This window comes from Alligator mississippiensis, chromosome 1, assembly GCF_030867095.1.
Source record: "Alligator mississippiensis isolate rAllMis1 chromosome 1, rAllMis1, whole genome shotgun sequence".
NCBI lineage: Eukaryota > Metazoa > Chordata > Crocodylia > Alligatoridae > Alligator > Alligator mississippiensis.
The window spans coordinates 339,067,950-339,087,079 of record NC_081824.1 but is presented as its reverse complement, the minus strand read 5'-3'; the positions used below and the strand labels follow the sequence as shown (position 1 = coordinate 339,087,079).

General features: G+C 44.7%; 1 protein-coding gene across 4 annotated transcripts in view; it reads right to left on the bottom strand.

The window, feature by feature from the left end:
• HERC2 (HECT and RLD domain containing E3 ubiquitin protein ligase 2) overlaps positions 1–19,130 on the bottom strand; it is a 194,051-nt gene that overhangs the window by 148,867 nt on the left and 26,054 nt on the right. For all 4 annotated transcript variants that reach the window (XM_059720957.1, XM_059720960.1, XM_059720959.1 and 1 more), the window contains exons 4-6: positions 18,029–18,166; positions 6,794–7,013; positions 5,112–5,212 (exon numbers count right to left, since the gene is read on the bottom strand). In XM_059720957.1, coding sequence (XP_059576940.1) covers positions 5,112–5,212; positions 6,794–7,013; positions 18,029–18,166 — 459 coding nt within the window. The remainder of the gene's footprint in view (positions 1–5,111; positions 5,213–6,793; positions 7,014–18,028; positions 18,167–19,130) is intronic.

Genomic DNA, 19,130 nt, shown 5'->3' with positions numbered 1-19,130 from the left:
TTTCAAGCACTAATTTTATAGCTGGTTGGCTCTTTTTAGAGCTCAGTAGTCATTTTTGTCACATGATAATGACCAAGGGTCAGGTTTTTGTTTGCTGCGGAAAAACATGAATTTTCTCTTTTGAAGGAGAAAAATATGTGGGAAGTCACACATTTCCCCTTGCAGGCTGGCACAGTTCCAGCCTGCAAGGGACTGCTTGGGCTGGGGGGAACAGGAGGGCAACTGGACATATGTGCACATGGGCAACTGGAGCTTCCCAAGTCTGGGGGGACACCATCAGGGCACGACTAGGGTGGAGGGGCCCCCATGGCCAGCTGGCAACCAGTGGGGAGGGTCCCCCAGTGGCCAGTCACCAAGCACACCAACAGCACAATAGCAGCAGGAGTGCTTGCACTTACACATGCAGCATGGTGTGGGACTTGTACCGCAAGCACTTCTGTCGGTGGGACCAATTTCAAGGGCAGCACGAGTGCTCTCCATACCCCCCTGCCAGCCGGAGTGCTCAGTTTCAGGGGAGACACGTGCCCCCCCATACCCTTCCTACACATTGCCTGTATATGTGCGCACATACACATGCACGTGGCGAGCAATACAGTCCCAAGCAGCATGGTGGAGAGCAGCTTCTGCAGCTGCCTATAGGTATGTCTATGGGAGGAAGGGCATGCATGGTGGGGGCAAACTGAGTCAGCGACAACAGCTCACACCAAGCTCCCATTGTGAGGGAGAGAAAGGGGCAGGGTTGATGGCTGGAGCTAGGAGTGCTACCCAGCCGGGGTAGTGCACAGAGCCCAGAGCCGGAATGTGCAGCCACAGGGCCTAAGTGGGGACGACGGAGCCACAGGCATCTCATTGGGGGCTGAAGCCTGGTGGGGGGAGATGAGGGGGTAGTTCCCCACCACTACATGCAGTCCCAGGGAAGGTTTGGGGACCATAGCTGATGTGTAGGCAGGGCATCGGGGGGGGGGGGGGTGGGCAGGGGGCGGCATGTGCCCGCCCCAAAAATTTGTGCACCTACAGTGGGACACAGGGCTACAGCCAGGCCAGACGAGCACAAGGCTGTCTCTGCAACCCAGTGGGTGGGATCCAGAACAAGAGGATGGGGTGGGACAATAAGACACATTGCTGCTGCTGCCACCCCCAGAACCCCTGCACCAGCTGCACTGCCATGGAATAACGCCTTGCAGGCAGCAGCACAAGGAGTAACAGACCGGTGGGGGGCTATGCTGCCCTCACCTCCTCCCACCACTAGCTGCTCACATGCCAGGCCATGCACCAACGCAATGTCACAGCTGGTAAAGCGAGCAAAACTCTGGCTTGCATCCATAAATGCTTCTCAAGCAAATCCCAGGATGTCACACGCCTGCTGTACTCTGCCTTGGTGAGGCTGCAGCTGAAGTACTGCATCCAATTTTGGGCTCCACAATTTTAAAAGTATGTGGAAAAATTTGACAATCCAGAGCAGAGCCACACATATGACCAGAGGGCAAGAGAATAGGCCCTATGATGAGAGGCTGAGAGCCATAGGACTCTTCAGCCCAGAAAAGCCCAGGCTCAGGGGGGACCTGGTTGCTGCCTATAAGTAAATAAGGGCTGTACATCAGGATCTGGGGGAATGTCTGTTCACCAGAGCACCCCAAAGGATGACAAGGTCAAACAGTCACAAACTCCTCCAACACGGTATTAGGCTAGACATAAGGAAAAACGTCTTTACCGTCCAAGTCCCCAAGGCCTGGAATAGACTCCCTCCAGAGGTGGTGTAAGCACCTACTCTGGACTCTTAAAAAAACATTTTGACATCTATCTTGCTGGGATCCTTTGACCCTAGCTGACTTCTTGCCCCTGGGGCAGTGGGCTGGACTCGATGATCCTCTGAGGTCCCTCCTAGCCCTAATGTCTATGAAATCTACTAAATTTACCCCAGAGGCAAGGTGGGGTAGAGGGGCAGCCCAGGCAAACTAAGGGGAAAGATGGCAGCAACTGGGCCATGGTGACAGAGAAGAGCTGCAACCTGGCACACAAGCAGCTAGTGGTAGAAGGAAGCAAGGGCAGCATGGCCCCCCTCCAATCCGTTATGCCTCACACTACAGTGGGGCAGCTGATGCTGGCGGCATTGGTAGCAGCAGTGCATTTCGCCCAGTCCCGATCCAGCCAGGCTGCAGGAGCATTGCCTATGGTCAGGCAACCCCCCTTCCCCATACACACCTCCACTTCCCACACTGGTGAGCTGTTGCCGGGTCAGGGGACAGCAGATCAGGAGTGAGAGGCACCAGCAGGGTTGGGGTGGGGGGTTGGAGGCTGTGGGTCGGGAGTGAGGGGCACCAGGATATCAGGGCTGTTCAGCACCACAAAAGTGGCTGGACCCGCATCCTGGCGAGCAAAGGGGGTAGGAAGAGCTCTGATTCTCCATGATAAAAAAAAAAATGTTTTTTTAAAATCAAACATCAAAATACATAGGTATTTAGAATGGTCTTATTATAAATGATTGAGGTATTCCTGGCTGACTTCAAAATGCTTTAAAATTGTAAATATATCAATGAAACACTGCGTTCAACTGATACCTATATATTTCATGGCAGATAAATGTGGGTCTTGGGGGTCTTAATTAGAGAATATGGGTGGGATTTTTAAACACAAAACTAATGACTTTGCATCCACGGCTAGTCTAAATTTACTCAATTAACTGGTTAATTGCACAGTAATGTATTCAATGTGTAGCATGGGTATACATTTTTTTAAACTTCTAAACACAAAAGCAGATATATATTAAGCAGCAGTTTTCAAAGAATCATTTTGATTGGAATGAAGTCAATCACCAACAGTCACCACTACACAGCATGGTGAAACTAGTTTAACTGTTCCCAAATCATACCAATAAACAGGAATCTAGTCACTTTCCTCCAAAATCTTTTCTTATTTCTTATTATACTAGAAAAGCTTTAAGAATTTTAATTTGGCTGCAGCTTAGAAACAGGTGTTTTTAAATAACTACAACTATTAAATCAGGGTGTAAAAGATGACATTGGAGTTGGTAAATTGCAAAGGGGTAGGAGCACAGGGCTCCTCCTCTGAAGGGGGAACCGTTTCATCTTCCTGATGTCTAAGAAATACTGTCCTAACACAAAAAAAATGCTATTTTTAAAATGCTCAGAAGCCTCCAATAGAAACTACTGCATCAGTTATTCCAATCAATTTAAAATGACTGAAACCCATTTCCTTATTTATGTAAACTACAACTTTTATTAAAAAAAAATAGAAGTATATGGCCAGAAAAAGGAAATGCAAGGAGGTGCTACATTAGTCGCTTTAACTCTTAAATGCAAAATTTAGTTTAATTGTGATTTATAACAGACAACTAGCTGTTATATAGTCAATCATTTTATTTAACTTAATGGGTCAATTAAGACTACTGTCAGCCAAAGATACTTTTACACCCTACTCTGTCCCAGGCCCAAATTTTTGCAATTCCCCCCCTGGTTTGAAATCAGCATTGAATGTTAGCTTTAACAATCTCACTCTCTCAGACAGTTCACTGTAGTATAATAAATCAGGGCCTATTTTCAGGTACTTACAGATTTGCTGAAAACTCTCTGAAAAATTTCAAGCTGGGTATCTGCCTCAGGCTGACATTTTTGGGGAAAGTTTTAATTACTCTAAATGGTTAAAAGTTTCCAATAGGGAATGTAGAGAAATGAGTTTTCCTCACATTCTAAGATTCTGGCAACCATCTTGAAAACAAATAAAACCCTGCATAGATGCTTTAGAGCAGGTACTTTACATTTGACAGTGGCCTTTATGCCACAATAAGCTGTTTGCTATCTCCAGGAAAATCTGTCCAACTTTGGCCAATTTAAAAGCCCCTGAAAAACTACAGGTCACATTCTCAGGGACCACTTCAAATTTAAACTACAAAAAAAGAAGATCCCATCCATAATGAGTTGCTCCATCCTGAAGCAAAGCAGGACACTTCCAGTGCAGCTGATGCTCTCAACTGCTACATGCCACATGTATGTAGCCTGGTTAACAAGACAAAGCTTGCCTTTTCTGTACTCTACAGTATCCCCCCCCCAAGCAGGACAGAAGTAAACTCCTTGATTTGAACATAGAGGGGAGACTAGCTAGACCCTGGGAAGGAGGAGAACTGGACTGAGAAGTGAAGCAAGAAAATTTGGGACTGGAGGAGATAACAAATAAAGAAACTCAAAAAAGGCACACACGGAGGGAAGACTACAGGGGAAGAAAAAAAAAAACAGAGGTGGGAAAAGATATAGCAGAGAGAAAGGTGTAATAAGCTGTGTGGACCAAGGAAACAGTGAGGCCAGACGAAGAACAATCAATAAAAAGGGGGACAAGGGCAATGAAGGCTGCACATGCAACCATAACTTTATCAATTTCCAACTTCTAGGCACTTAATTTTGCTAACTTAATACAGTAAAAGCTCTGTTATCCAGCACCCCCTGGAAATGGGGGATGCCGGATAACAAAATATGCTGGTTAATTAAGCGGCCTGGGCTACCGCTTCTCCCGCCATGTCTGGGGAGTCCCACCGCCCCTCCTGCAGCACTGCCAACCCTCCTGCCGCATTGCCACCCCTTCCACACAGGGAGGCGGGCTTCGCACAGCCCCGTGCAGCCTGTTATGCCCCTGGGCCATGGGGGCTCGGCAGCGCAGGCTGCTTCGCCCCGGGTTGTGGGGGCTCAGAGAAACCAGAAGTGCCACAGTGAGCACTTCCAGTTTCACTTTATCTTACAAGCCGGCATGCCAGTTAATTGAGCGTGCTGGCTTGTAAGATGCTGGTTAACAGAACTTTTACTGTATTGTTCTTTTTAATTGTCTTTATCACAGCAGTTACACAAAGTGCTCCTACAATCCAGTCTAGAGAGATGATACTGGCTTTTCTAAACCGACCAGCAACAGACAGAAGGTGCTATCTCCCTCCAAAATGCCAGGTCCTGCTGTCCTGAGTGCAAGAGGGTGAAGTGAGAGACGTTTACCATAATAGAGCACTTCGGTCCGTCCATCTTGCCAATATTTCTTTTTAAATATACGACGCTATACAGACTGAGTAAGGTTTTTAACCACAAAGGCACACAGGTTTAGGAAGCACACTTTACCTGACCTCCAAGCTCTACGAAGAAATGCAAATGCAAATGAAAGCGCTGCTCTGGATCCCACTCGTGCGAGTCCTTCTACACCTTTGCCTACAGGCCTAGGACTGTAACAGGAAACAATTTAAAGATTGAAAATAGTCTTTTGGAAGAGAGAGTTAATATACATCAAGTGTTAGCAGTCAAGTTTCAGTTCCAGTTGTCCAAAACGAATCAAACACATCCACCAAGAACATCTGCTTAAAAGCAAGAAGTCAGAAGATAAATTGGTATAACCTGTGTCCTCTATGGTATACAGAATCTTATTCAGGGTTGTAGCTGTGTTATTATACTTAGGTTATCTTGTATCTGTCCATTTTCAATAATCTGTTATTCACCCAGACTTAGGACACTTTGGTTAATCTGATCCCCAATAATTTTGCCTGATTAAATTTCCTGTCTCACTAACAACAACAAAGTTAAATTATTAAATACACTAGCTCCCTGAAAATTTGATGTTAAGTCATGACTGAAGTCAAAAGATTTCTTTAGGGAACAGAATGGCCAGTCAGAGGCATCACCTGCATCAATTAAACCCCATTTATGATTTTTGAAGGACTACACAAAGTTTCTCTTTAGATGTTTTCTAGTTTTTGCAGAAATTCTAAAAACTTGACAAAATTCCAGCATTAGCAAAGAAATTACAATCCTGAGTTGTCTTGAGCTCTTGCTCAGCTACTAAATGGCTCCCTCCTATTCCTTACCTGTTAATTTACTAAACCAGAGACTGTAAGCATCTGGAGCCGGAAAAAAAGGGGCATTTTTACACATGCTCCATGAGGTGTGGGGGAGCACTTTAATTAATGAGCTGCGCTAATTAAGAAGCGCCCAAATGTCATGTGCATCAGCATCCCCCGTGCTGAAAAATTGCGGCTGGGTGCTTTGAACTAAAGCTCATCAAATGAGCTTTAGTTCAAAGCGCCCCACCACCATTTTCAGCGTAGGGATGCGGATACATGTAAACACAGGAGGCTGCTGGAGCAAGGTAATTTCTGTGCTCCAGCAGACTCAATTAATTGAGCATGTCAATTAAATTTCCAGCGTCGGAAGTGGCTCCCCGCACATCTAAAGGAGCCCATAAACTATTTCTTCATAGACTGGGAGGGAGGGTTTCCTACACCTGCAGCCAAATGATTTCACTTCAACATTTCTCACTTACATCAACATTGTTTTGCTATTCTGCAGCTTGCGTTTTTAAGCCAAACTAACAAGGTGGTTTAAAATGTGGTCTATGCAAATCAGCATATGTTGATAATATAGCTATTAAAAGTATATAATCTCCATTTATGTAGCTTTTGAAACAGACTTGATGACAATTTCTTAGAGTGGAGTGTCTTGGTAAAAGCAGTATTTACAATATGGCTGAAATTTTCTGTAACCCATAATGCAGGTACTAGCTCTTGCTAGGTGAGTGCAAGTACATGTCAACCAGAGAGAAACAGCACACAGTGGATGACTTGTGACCCAATTCAATATGATCTTACAAAAGGCACTGATAGAGATACTATAAAGACTCTTTAGCACTTGTGTTAATCAAGAAAGAGAAAAAAGCCAGTGTTGAGATCTCCCACATTAGCGGAGTCACAAAAAGTTGATTAGCATCTGTTTTAATCACGCGCCAGAACAACTTATTTATCCTATCACATTACCTTTTCTTGTCCACAGAAGGCAGAGGAATGCTACTGCTTTTCCACTTAACCTTGACAGTCTCCTGAAGCACAGTTCTATTCAATGCAATGAAATATCGTTCCAAAATAACCAGCCTCTGTTTCAGTCGCATAGCAGAAAGAGTTGTTGTAGCAGTCTGCATTGCTAGAACTTGCTGTTCCTTCACTAGTACATGAAGGCACTCTTTCAACTCATTCACATCTAAGGATCACAGAAAAGCACTATAAATAACTACAATACAGCAATATGAACACAAACATAAAGAGCATTTAGAAATATAAAGAAAGGTAAGTAAGAACCATCTGATGCAAAAGAAATACGCTCTGCATCTCAAAGTGTCAAACTCATTCCCTCTATACATAATGTGTTAAGACAGGATGCATGCTGAATATATTCATACTTCAACTCAAGGTACGTCCCCTACTTGAAAAAACATATAAAGACATCTTTAAAAGCTAGGTAGCAGTGTTTTTGTAGCCATAATACTTCAGGGAATGTGAGAAGCAGGATTTGCTGGGTAATGTTTTTTACTGGACCAAATATATAGTTGGAAAAGATGTTAGACAAGCTTTCAGGAATAAAATGTCCTTCCTTGATGAAAGATAGCATCCAAAAGTTAGTCTAACATTTCTCCCAACTATTAGCATTGGTCTGATAACAAATATTGCCAAACAATTCCTTTTTCTTTTTAAAGTTATACTGAAAATTAACCTGGAAAGTTAAGGTTATCCTTGAAAGATTACTTTCTTTCCTGCATGGACAAGCTTGAACTTGAAAATTTTCAAGTGTGTAAATACAAAGTATGAACTAAATATACAAGTGGTGTAAACAGACAAGTTATACAGCAGATGTTTATAATCAACAGGCCTCCAGGACATGGCCATATTAAGTGCAGCCAAAAGCCATTTAAGTACAGGCAAGGAGTGTTGCTTGTACTCTGAGCTCATATACATTATCTTAAGTTTCTTAGAATTTATAAAGCTACCCTCAGAAGCTCCAGGATCACTGCCAAGGACTGCTGAGCTTACAGAAATAGCTCTGCTTGAAATTAAAGTGCATCTTGAGAGCACTGCAAGAAAAAAGAAAGGAGGGGAAAAAAACAAGGAAGAAGAAAAAGACACTGTCCCAGTGAATAACTGTAGTACCTGAAGAGATACGGGGTCAGTAATATTTTTGGGCAGAATGCCAAAAACACCCACAACTTCAACTTGTAAGATGCTGGTGCACCAGGGGCGGATGGCAGGGCAGCCACATGGGGCCCACTCCTTGTTGTGGCCATGCAGCCCTGACCCCAGCCCTGCCCTCCATCCAGAGGCATGTATGCCAAGCAAAATGCCTTCAAGTGCCACACTCTGGCACCCAAACCAGGGACTGCCTACCCCTAAGCTAGATGCTGATTAAGCAGAAAGAGGACAAGGTCAATTGCCCAAAGTCCTTGCAATCTGAAATCAGAGTGCAACAAGGGGAGTACAAAAAGCAAATAACAGCATGTGCATTGTAAAGGTTAAAAGTATTTAAAACATTTTAAAATACACATATGCTTAATTCCTAGAGAAAAATCAACAACAGGTTTAGTAGGTCTCCTCCTTACTGCATCTACTAACTAACTACTATCTATCCCAAATAATAGAATTCGTCATAAGACGTCGAGTGGGCAAGGTAACTAGTAGGGTGAAAGTGCTAGACTTTAGGAAAGCTGATTTCAATGAACTCAGGCGTTTAAGTCAAGGACGTACTGCAAAGTAAGAGTTTTGAAGACATGGGAGCCCAGGAAGGGTGGCTGTGCCTTAAGGAAATGATCCTTCAGGCACAGAGGGAGACGATCCCGATGCAGGGAAAAAGGGGGAAGGGGCCAAGAGGCTTCCTTGGCTGACCAGAGAAATCAGGAGCAGCCTACAGGCAAAAAGGGGGGCATATAAAAAGTGGAAACGGGGAGAGAGTACTAAAGAGGAGTATAATCTCCTCCGCTCGCGCTTGTAGGGAGGCACAGTTAGACAGGCCAAAGCTACCATGGAGCTGAGGATGACATCCCAAGTTAAGGATAACAAAAAATTGTTTTTTAGATATATAGGGATTAAAAGGAAGGCCCAGGGAGGAATAGGACCCCTACTAAATGGGCAGAAGCAATTGGTGACAGACAGGGGGGACAAGGCTGAACTCCTCAACGAGTTCTTTGCCTCAGTGTTCCTAAGCGAGGGGCAAGACAAGGCTCTCGCTGGGCTTGTAGAAAGGCAGCAGCAGGGCGCCAGACTACCAAGCGTAGACCCTGAGATGGTGCAGAGGCACTTGGAAGAACTGGATGCCTTTAAGTCGGCAGGCCCGGATGAGCTCCATCCGAGGGTACTGAAGACACTGGCTGACGTCATTGCGCAGCCACTGGCGGGAATATTTGAACACTCATGGTGCATAGGCCAGATCCCAGAGGACTGGAAAAGGGCCAATGTGGTCCCCATTTTCAAGAAGGGGAGGAAGGAGGACCCGGGCAACTATAGGCCAGTCAGTCTCGCCTCCATCCTTGGCAAAGTCTTTGAAAAAATTATCAAGGCTCACATTTGCGAGAACCCGGCAGGAAAAGTTATGCTGAGGGGAAACCAGCACGGGTTCGTAGCAGGTAGATCGTGCCTGACTAATCTAGTCTCTTTTTATGACCAGGTTACAAAACACTTGGACGCAGGAGTAGGGGTTGACGTCGTTTACTTAGACTGCAGGAAGGCCTTTGATACGGTATCCCACACCTTACCGGTGAACAAGTTAAGGGGCTGTGACTTGGACGACTGCACAGTCCGGTGGGTGGCGAATTGGCTAGAGGATCATACCCAGAGAGTTGTAGTGGATGGGTCGGTACCGACCTGGGCAGTGGGGTCCCGCAGGGCTCAATCCTTGGACCGATACTCTTCAATGTCTTCATCAGCGACTTGGACGAGGGAGTGAAGTGTACTCTGTCCAAGTTTGCAGATGACACAAAATTGTGGGGAGAAGTGGACATGCCGGAGGGCAGGGAACAACTACAAGCAGACCTGGACAGGTTGGACATACGGGCAGAAAACAACAGAATGCAATTCAACAAGGAGAAATGCAAAGTGCTGCACCTAGGGAGGAAAAATGTCCACCATACCTACTGCCCAGGAAATTACCTGCTTGGAGGCACAGAAGCAGAAAGGGATCTTGGAGTCCTAGTGGACTCCAAGATGAATGTGAGTCGTCAGTGTGACAAAGTCATCAGGAAAGCTAATGGCACTTTATCGTGCTTCAGCAGACGCATGATGAACAGAACCAAGTAGGTGATAATTCCCCTCTATTGGGTGCTGGTCAGAACGCAGTTGGAATACTGCATGCAATTTTGGGCGCCACACTTCAAGAGAGATGTGGATAACCTGAAAAGGATCCAGAGAAGGGCCACTCGTATGGTTAAGGGCTTGCAGATCAAGCCCTATGAGGAGAGACTAGAGAACCTGGACCTCTTCAGCCTCCGCAAGAGAAGGTTGAGAGGCGACCTTGTGGCTGCCTATAAGTTCATCATGGGCGCACAGAAGGGAATTGGTGAGGCTTTACTCACCAAGGCGCCCCTGGCGGTTACAAGAAATAATGGCCATAAGCTAGCAGAGAGCAGATTTAAACTAGACATTAGGAAGAACTTCTTCACAGTTCGAGTGGCCAGGGTCTGGAACAGGCTCCCAAGGGAGGTGGTGCTCTCCCCTACCCTGGGGGTCTTCAAGAGGAGGTTAGATAGGCATCTAGCTGGGGTCATCTAAACCCAGCACTCTTTCCTGCCTATGCAGGGGGTCAGACTCAATGATCTATTGAGGTCCCTTCCAACCCTAAAGTCTATGAATCTATGAACTGCCTAGTCACCAGGGCTAGGGACAGAAGTTGCAAATACACCTGTTTAAGTGATAAGAAACTGGTTTAAACCTGTACCAGAACAGAAGTTCAGTGCACATAAACTAGGGCTGTGTGAAATTTCGGCAGCTGTTTCATTTCTGAGGTGTTTCAGGCCATTTCAGCACCCGAAACACCGAATCTGAAACAAAATGGAGGGCTCTGAAACTAATCAGGAAACGCAGAAACGTTTCGGAAATGTGTCGGAGAATTTCGGAGTTTCAGAGCGGGGCTTGCAGGAAAACAAAAACTAAGAAGAGGCAAAGGAAAGAGTGAGGGAAAGACTGCTCTGATATCGACATCTAGCTCCCAGTTCAATTCCACAGCTCTTTGATCGCTTCCACCAGCTCCTCTGATCATTCCCCCAGCTCTTCCCGGGGGGGTGTGGGCCCCCAAACTGCATGCAGGGTTTCAGCAGGTTGCCATTGCAGGCCGGGGCCAGCAGCAGCTGCTTGGCACAGCCTGCGCCAAACACCCGAAAGACTGCGGTGCTGCTGTTGGCCTGCAGTGGCAGCCTGCTGAAACCCAGGGTGTAGATCCGGGGGCCTGCGCCCCTCAGGAAGAGCTGGGGGAATGATTAGAGAGCTGGGGAATCCCTACCACATGACCTGGCTCCTCTGGGAGCAGAGATCCACACCGGGGTCTCCTCCCTGCTGCTGCCTGCCCCGTGCAGCCCCAGATTTCTGCTCCCTGTGGACCCAAGTCATGGAACAGAGACCAGCAGGCTTGCTCGCCGCTCTACACCACTTCCCTGCCCTGCAACCCAGCGTGACAGGAATCAGGGATCTGCATGGGGGTCTCCTCACCTTCACGGAGGGCAGAAGCCCTCCTCCACCCCCTCTCCCCCGGACAAGCCACCCATCCTGCTCCCATCTGGGGCCTCAAGCCCTGTCCAGCTGGGTAGGACTATGCAAAGCTTCCCTTGCAGCCTGTTCAGAACAGATCGGAAACAGATTCGGCCAAAATGAAACAGGACAGTGATCAGAAACACTGAAACGAATCACTGCCCTCACAAACAGCCAAATCTGAAACAGAATTGAAAAACAGCTGTTTCGCACAGCCCTAACATAAACCAGTTTCAACATGACTGAAACTGGTTTAATGTAGTATCAGACGAACTTCTGTCCCAGACCGCTTCCTGGTTCAAATTAAATCAGTCTCCCAAAATGCTTTGCAGCCCTGGGCTGGGCTGAGCTGGGCTGGGCTGTGCTGTCTACTCCAGAGAACAGGTCTGCCCTGACCTTCTGCTCCCTAGCTGAAGCAGTGACAGCTGGCTCACTGCCCCCCACCCCAGGCAAACCCTGTCTGGGGCCAGGGAGGGGAGTTAAACTGCCCCTCCCCCTCTCCCTGCCTTCCCCCACCCCCAACCCAAGTATGGAGCTTCCCTGCCCTGCTTACTTTGTGCTGATTGCCACTGTGGACTACAGATCCCAGAGGCACCTGGAAGCAGGAAGCGGAAGTGATGAGCAACCCTAGATTCATAGATGTTAGGTTTGGAAAGGACCTCAATAGATCATCAAGTCCGACCCCCTGCATAGGCAGGAAAGAGTGCTGGGTCTAGATGACCCCAGCTAGATGCATATCCAACCTCCTCTTGAAGACCCCCAGGGTAGGGGAGAGCACCACCTCCCTTGGGAGCCTGTTCCAGACCTTGGCCACTCGAACTGTGAAGAAGTTCTTCCTAATGTCCAGTCTAAATCTGCTCTTTGCTAGCTTGTGGCCATTATTTCTTGTAACCCCTGGGGGCACCTTAGTGAATAAATACTCATCAATTCCCTTCTGTGCCCCTGAGATGAACTTATAGGCAGCCACAAGGTCACCTCTCAACCTTCTCTTGCGGAGGCTGAAAAGGTCCAGGTTCTCTAGCCTCTCCTCGTACGGCTTGGTCTGCAAGCCCTTAACCATACGAGTGGCCCTTCTCTGGACCCTCTCCAGGTTATCCACATTCCTCTTGAAGTGCGGTGCCCAAAATGGCATGCAGTACTCCAACTGCGGTCTGACCAACACCCGATAGAGGGGAAGTATCACCTCTTTGGATCTATTCGTCATGCATCTGCTGATGCACGATAAAGTGCCATTAGCTTTTCTGATGGCTTCATCACACTGCCAACTCATGTTCATCTTGGAGTCCACTAGGACCGACCCAATCCACCACATCTCTCTGGGTGCGACCCTCTAGCCAATTCGCCACCCACCGGACTGTGTAGTCATCCAAGTCACAGCCTCTTAACTTGTTCACCAGTATGGGGTGGGATACCGTATTGAAGGCCTTCCTGAAGTCTAAGTATATGACATCCACCCCTACTCCTGTGTCCAGGCATTTCGTAACCTGGTCATAGAAAGAGACTAGATTAGTCAGGCATGATCTGCCTGCCACGAACCCGTGCTGGTTACCCCTCAGCATAATTTGTCCTGCCGGGTTCTCACAAATGTGAGCCTTGATAATTTTTTCAAAGACTTTGCCAAGGATGGAGGCGAGACTGACTGGCCTATAGTTGCCCGGGTCCTCCTTCCTCCCCTTCTTGAAAATGGGGACCACATTGGCCCTTTTCCAGTCCTCCGGGACTTGGCCCGTGTGCCACGAGCGTTCAAATATTCCCGCCAGTGGCTGTGCAATGACATCGGCCAGTGCCTTCAGTACCCTCGGATGGAGCTCATCCGGGCCTGCCAACTTAAAGGCATCCAGTTCTTCCAAGTGACCCTGCACCATCTCAGGGTCTACACATGGTAGTCTGGTGCCCTGCTGCTGCCTCTACAATCCCAGTGAGAGACTTGTCTTGCCCCTCTCTTAGGAACACTGCCGTGTCCTGCTACTGTGCTTGTGGACTGCAAATCCCACAGACCTTGGGGGCAGCAGGAAAAGGAAGTAAACACACAGCCCGTGCTGTGTTTATAATTCTTCAAAGAAAGAAATATTTGTATTCAAGCTTTTACAAATTCAATGCCACTACCTTTTTCTCATACCCACCCCACCTCCAGCCTGGCAGCCCTCTCCTTCCCTCAAGGCAGAGCAGAGCTGGGGCCTGGCCATGCCCCCTCCACTCCAGTGGGGGAGAGTCTTGGAAAGCTTCTTTCTTCCTTTCCCTTTGGCAGTGGCTGGCAGGCATGCTCTAGCACCCCACGACTTCTGGCTTGAGCCACTGCAGGCATGTGCCTGCATTTCCTCAATCAAAAGCAACCGTCTGCTCATTAGCTTATTGGTTCAATTTGTGCAGTTTAGACTAACCTGCAAAAACTGAATCAATTCAGCCTTGGGGTTTTTGACAGTCTGTACTTAGTCCAGAGGTCATATCACTCTGATTTTCACTGAAATACATCATCCAAAGCATTTCAGCCACATCTATTACCTGGGTACTAGCTCCCTTATTTTAGTGGCTATAAATACTTAAAATAGAGATCATCACATGGAAAACTCTTCAGCCTTACCACAAAAGTGCTCATGGATTTGGGAAATGGCTATCCAAAAAAAAGCCTATAGAACACTTACGTAGCACATACCTCATACATTAGTCACAAGTATTAAAAACCTGAGACTTTTTAGAGAAAATCTCCCTGTAAATGCAGGACTTTGCACTACAACATATTTAATGTTTTGTCCCTGCTATGTGTTTACTTGCCTTTTCAGAATTCAAGTGGCCTTCCTGCAGACATAACACTACATGTTCATGTCTATTTGCTGTCAATTACCACATAAACTCATTTTCAACATTATTTCTTAGGTTTCACTATCTCTTTTGTGTTAGCTTGCCCCTCAAACATTCCATTAATCTCCTCAAAAAGAGAAGAATAGTTTATCTCCGTTATTTCTTTGGGGTTTGTGAAACCAAGATACTGACCCTTTCAACATTTATTTGAAAGTTGACTAAAACAGCAGCAGTACTGGAAATATAACTTTGTGTTTAATATAACACAGGAAATATTAGAAAATGAGGTATTTTCTCTAAAATACTTATTCTCAAGCTGCTCACATTTCTCCAAAAGTCCACATAAAAAGACAAACACGGTCTAAAAATGAAGTTGCTTCAAGATAGAGTTTTTTCCTTTCCAATTGTTCTTCAGATTTAAAAATTCTATTGCCAGCTATATCATTTGCTACCTACTTTGCCATAATGCTAACCAAAGTAAAACTTTGGTATGTTACATGAAATGCTATAAGCCATCTATCAAACCACATAAAAGCCCCAATAAAAACTTCAGGCAATACAGTTTAAGTCTAAAAAATTTACTTTTGTTAAATATAATATTATATATTTAATATTTTACATTATTCACAGACACAAAAAAACCTATGTAAAATACAAGCGTAAAACCACTGAGAAATAAAAAACTTGGACACCGTGAGCCAGGCTATGTGCTGCTGTAACCATAGTGCCACAATTTTTGTTTTGTAAACAAAACCAGAAAGGGAACATTTTGGAGCACATGGCCCTCTGCATTTCAGAGTATCATAAGAGAAGTGGTGTGATCTTAGCATGTCAAGCTTGATGCCATCTGTAAACAAATCATCTAAGGAGGTAAATTCAGTATTCTTTCCCCTCCCGTACTGAAAACCCTATTGGTTTCTAAATGCCATCTCAGAGATTGAGCAGTAAATTAAAAATAGCCCATCCAAGAATACTCCTTCTATATTATACCAGGAATATTTATTAAATAGCCTTTTGGAAGCAGATTTAATTTTACAAATTTAAACATGTCCAGATTTATTTTCCCTGCTACATTTTTCCCCATATTGTTGAATCAGAAAAAAAAAAAAAACAGGGCTGGGGGGCCTCAGGAGGTCATCAAGTCCAACCTCTGCTCAAGGCAGGATCATCCTTGTCTGAATTGCCAGACAAGTATTTGTCTAATCTGCACTTAAAAGCTTTCACAGCCTTTCTAGGTAATCTGTTCCAGTACTTACCCATACAGTGACAAAGTTGTTTATAATATCCAACCTAAAATCTCCCTTCTTGTACTTTCCACCCATTACTTCTTGTTCTATCCCCTATGAACATGGAGAATAGTTGATGCACCATCCTCTTTATAACAGCTTGTTTCATATTAGAAGGCTATTCTCAAACCTCCCCTCAGTCAGACAAAACAATACCAGTTTTTCCAACCATTTTCACGTCGTTTTCCGGAACTTTAAGAAACTGTCTAGAGAAGAGCAATAAAAATGGCTTAAGTACAGTACCCAAAACTGGATACAATAATCTGGGCCTGAACAGACTAGAAGAGTCACTTCCAGTGACTTGCTTACCACTCACCTGCTGAATACAACCCAGTATATAAAAAACCAAAAATTTTATAACACAACACTACTCATTCAGCTCGACTCACTGTTAAATACTGGATATTGTGGAAGCGCCAATTTCAACCTGGAGCTTCCAGCTTGCAACGTAAAACTACTATTGACAGCAAACAAACAATTTTGGGAGGTATACAGCACATTCTTCCCTACCCCTTCTTTAATGGTTATTAAAGAAAAAAAAAAAATGAAGCATATCCCGATAGAAACTCTCATCCAAGGTTCGCTTGGAAACACTAAATCACTCTTCTGTTTGAAACAATCAAATCAGTTTACTCTTTCAATTCGAGTGGGAGGCACATCTGAAAATTGGTCTCCTACTCAGAGAGAAGCGAGTAATATGTTATTTTTGCTCTAGAACTCAGAATCAAAGTGCAGTCACTAGTGCCAGAATCAACAGTCTAGAGCAGGGGTTTTCAACCTTTTTGGGTCAGTGTACCCCCGGCAGCTGGTTGAGAAGGAAGGAGTCCCCCAGCGGCCAGTCGACGAGTGGAGAAGGGGGGATGAAAACCCCTGGTCTAGAGTAACACAGAAACACAGACATTTATAAGTCCTGGTAACCAATCAGTTGACCAGGACAGCCCTCAAGACCACATGTGGATGTGAAAAGCCTACATCACTTCAGATGATAAATTCCCTTCACTTCCAAACAACCCAAAAATATTATGGGCAAGCAAGTACACTGGTAATTAATAGAAGTGATTAATTCAGGAGAGCTGAAGAGCACTTCTTATCCAGGGGCAAAGCATTAGCATTAGAAGAAAGACTTGCTCTACTCAAGTCATAGGTGCTTCTCCCAAAATGCTTCACCGTTTGATGGAGCCAGCAACTAGTCAGACAGAACCTATTCTAGGGAAGTACCTCACAGGTTCTATTCCAATGCTAGGGACTTGCACTACTTTAAAAGACCTTTGGAGTTCAGATCCTATGGAATGTAAAATGCTTCACAAGCAGCCTTGCATCTTCCCCCTAAGAAACTGGGGAAAATGAAGAACGATGAAGTGTCAAATTGAGACAATGCAAAGTCAGGAGAGAGAGCCAACTATCTTGTGTTTACACACAAAGGGTTACTTCTCTGTATGTACAGGTTTCTAGAGATGATCAATTTTCAAATACATAGTCATTCTAAAGCCTTGCTTATTCAGAACCAAGTGAAATGAAACACTGGTCATAAACACACACTAAGAACTTATAACTATAAGCAAAGCCACATATATCAAACACACAGACTGAAATTATTTCAATTTAGTTGTCTGATTAAAGTTTTTCTGGGGGGGGGGGTGTTCGTTTGTTTGTTTTTAGAAACCATATTTTTTTCCTTCTTCCTCATTTAGTCTCAAGGCATTCCGTTTTATAGAAATAAAGATTATGTAAGAAATATTTCCCTCCAACAGAAGTTTTGCACTCAATTAAAATATAGGAAAACTGACTTAAGACTGAGTTAACAGCAGTTCCAATATTCCAGCAGAGACAGGAGAAAGTATTCTTAGATTTCTCATAGTTAGCAATTCTGTTTCAACTAGGACATCCCATATTTACTTTAATATAAGACAAGGTTCCCCCAGCATCTGCCCGGGGTGGGGCATGATCCTTGTCCTGTATTCACATATAGGAAAACCTCCTCATTAAAATACACTGTCCATCATTAAACTGCTGCCAGAAGCAGCATGTGCTCAGTAATGGAAACCAACTATAAAAGTTGATAGAGTGCAGCCCACGTTGAGCATGCCTACAAAACACATGGTACAAACTGAGCTAACATACTGATAGGAACTTAAACAACACCCAGGAACCAGGCACTATTATTGCAGAATAACAGTGTCCACACATAATTATTCTATAAACACCCATTTAAAAAGCAACTCCAACAGCAAACAAAGCCTAAAATATTGATGAGAAAGAGTTCATTTTTCCCTGGTTGATCAGGAAGTGATCACCATCAAACAGAGGATTTAAGACTCTCCAATTATATTCACTTTGTCAGTTCTTTAAGTAGTAAAGAATATAAAGTACTTAATACCATTGCAAGAACCACAAACATCCAAAATACCTGGTTGTTTGCCCCACACCCAGCTCTCAACAATCGATTTGGCCCTGTAAGTAGGTAATGGAGTCTCCTCTTCTTCTTTCTTCTCTTTGTCATTTTGCTCTTCTTTCTTTGATCCTGTTTGGCATTCAGTGCTGTCATCTAAAGACAGAAAAAAAATGAACCAGTTAAGCTACTTTTGCAAGGGTAGATAAGCTACTATTTTACCCTCAAGCTGCCTTTCCAATCTGGAAATGAAAAAGTCAAATTTGGTATCCTCAAATTTCATAGCATTATGGTCATAGAGAGGAGGAGGAAAACAAGAGCCAATACCTGCCACAAGTGCTAAGTTTCACACTGCACTAGATAAGAATTCCTGAGTAAAAAGGCAAAGTGTTAAGGAACCTGTTGAAGTCTGCTTTCAATGACAAATCTTTTTCAGCGTTACATCAGTGTTAATTCCATCAAAGACTGCAACTGGCTGGTTTCAGGTACTTTGTGTTAGTAAACTTAGATTGTGTGCATTTGTATTCTATATATAACATGCCAAACAGGAAAAAACTATATCTGTTTCAGTCAAGAGAAGCTACATAGTGGTACTTACAAAGCTTAGCTCCTAACATGCACACGCACAGCACTCATCATTTAGATGTCTGCAATGCATTTATTGCCTCAATAAGTAAATAGCTGAATCCCGTATGGGAAGCAAGAGGGAGGGGAAAGAGAAACAGAAGTGTCCATGGGCTTAATCTAGGCAATGGACTGGCTTAGTGCTACTCCTCCAGTCCATAAGGTAAGGTACATTTGACACCCCTGATTTACAAGAAACACCTAGAGCCTTGTTCCCAGTCACTGGAAGTAAAAGTAATTTAAGAGTACCCATGTGGCTTTAAATAAACCTTCTCCTGATCACCTAGGAAGCTGGCAATCATAAAAATAACAAGTACATATAAAACAAGGGAATTATATAAAGCGATCCTCAGGAAAATCATGAGGCTATTTCCTTTATAACAGTTATGGCCAAAAAACAGCCCACTAAAAACAGGAGAGGCAGCTTAATTATCAGGACTACTAAACTTTCCACAAGGCTCAATGGGTTTCAAGCCAGACTGAATGCAAAAGGAAG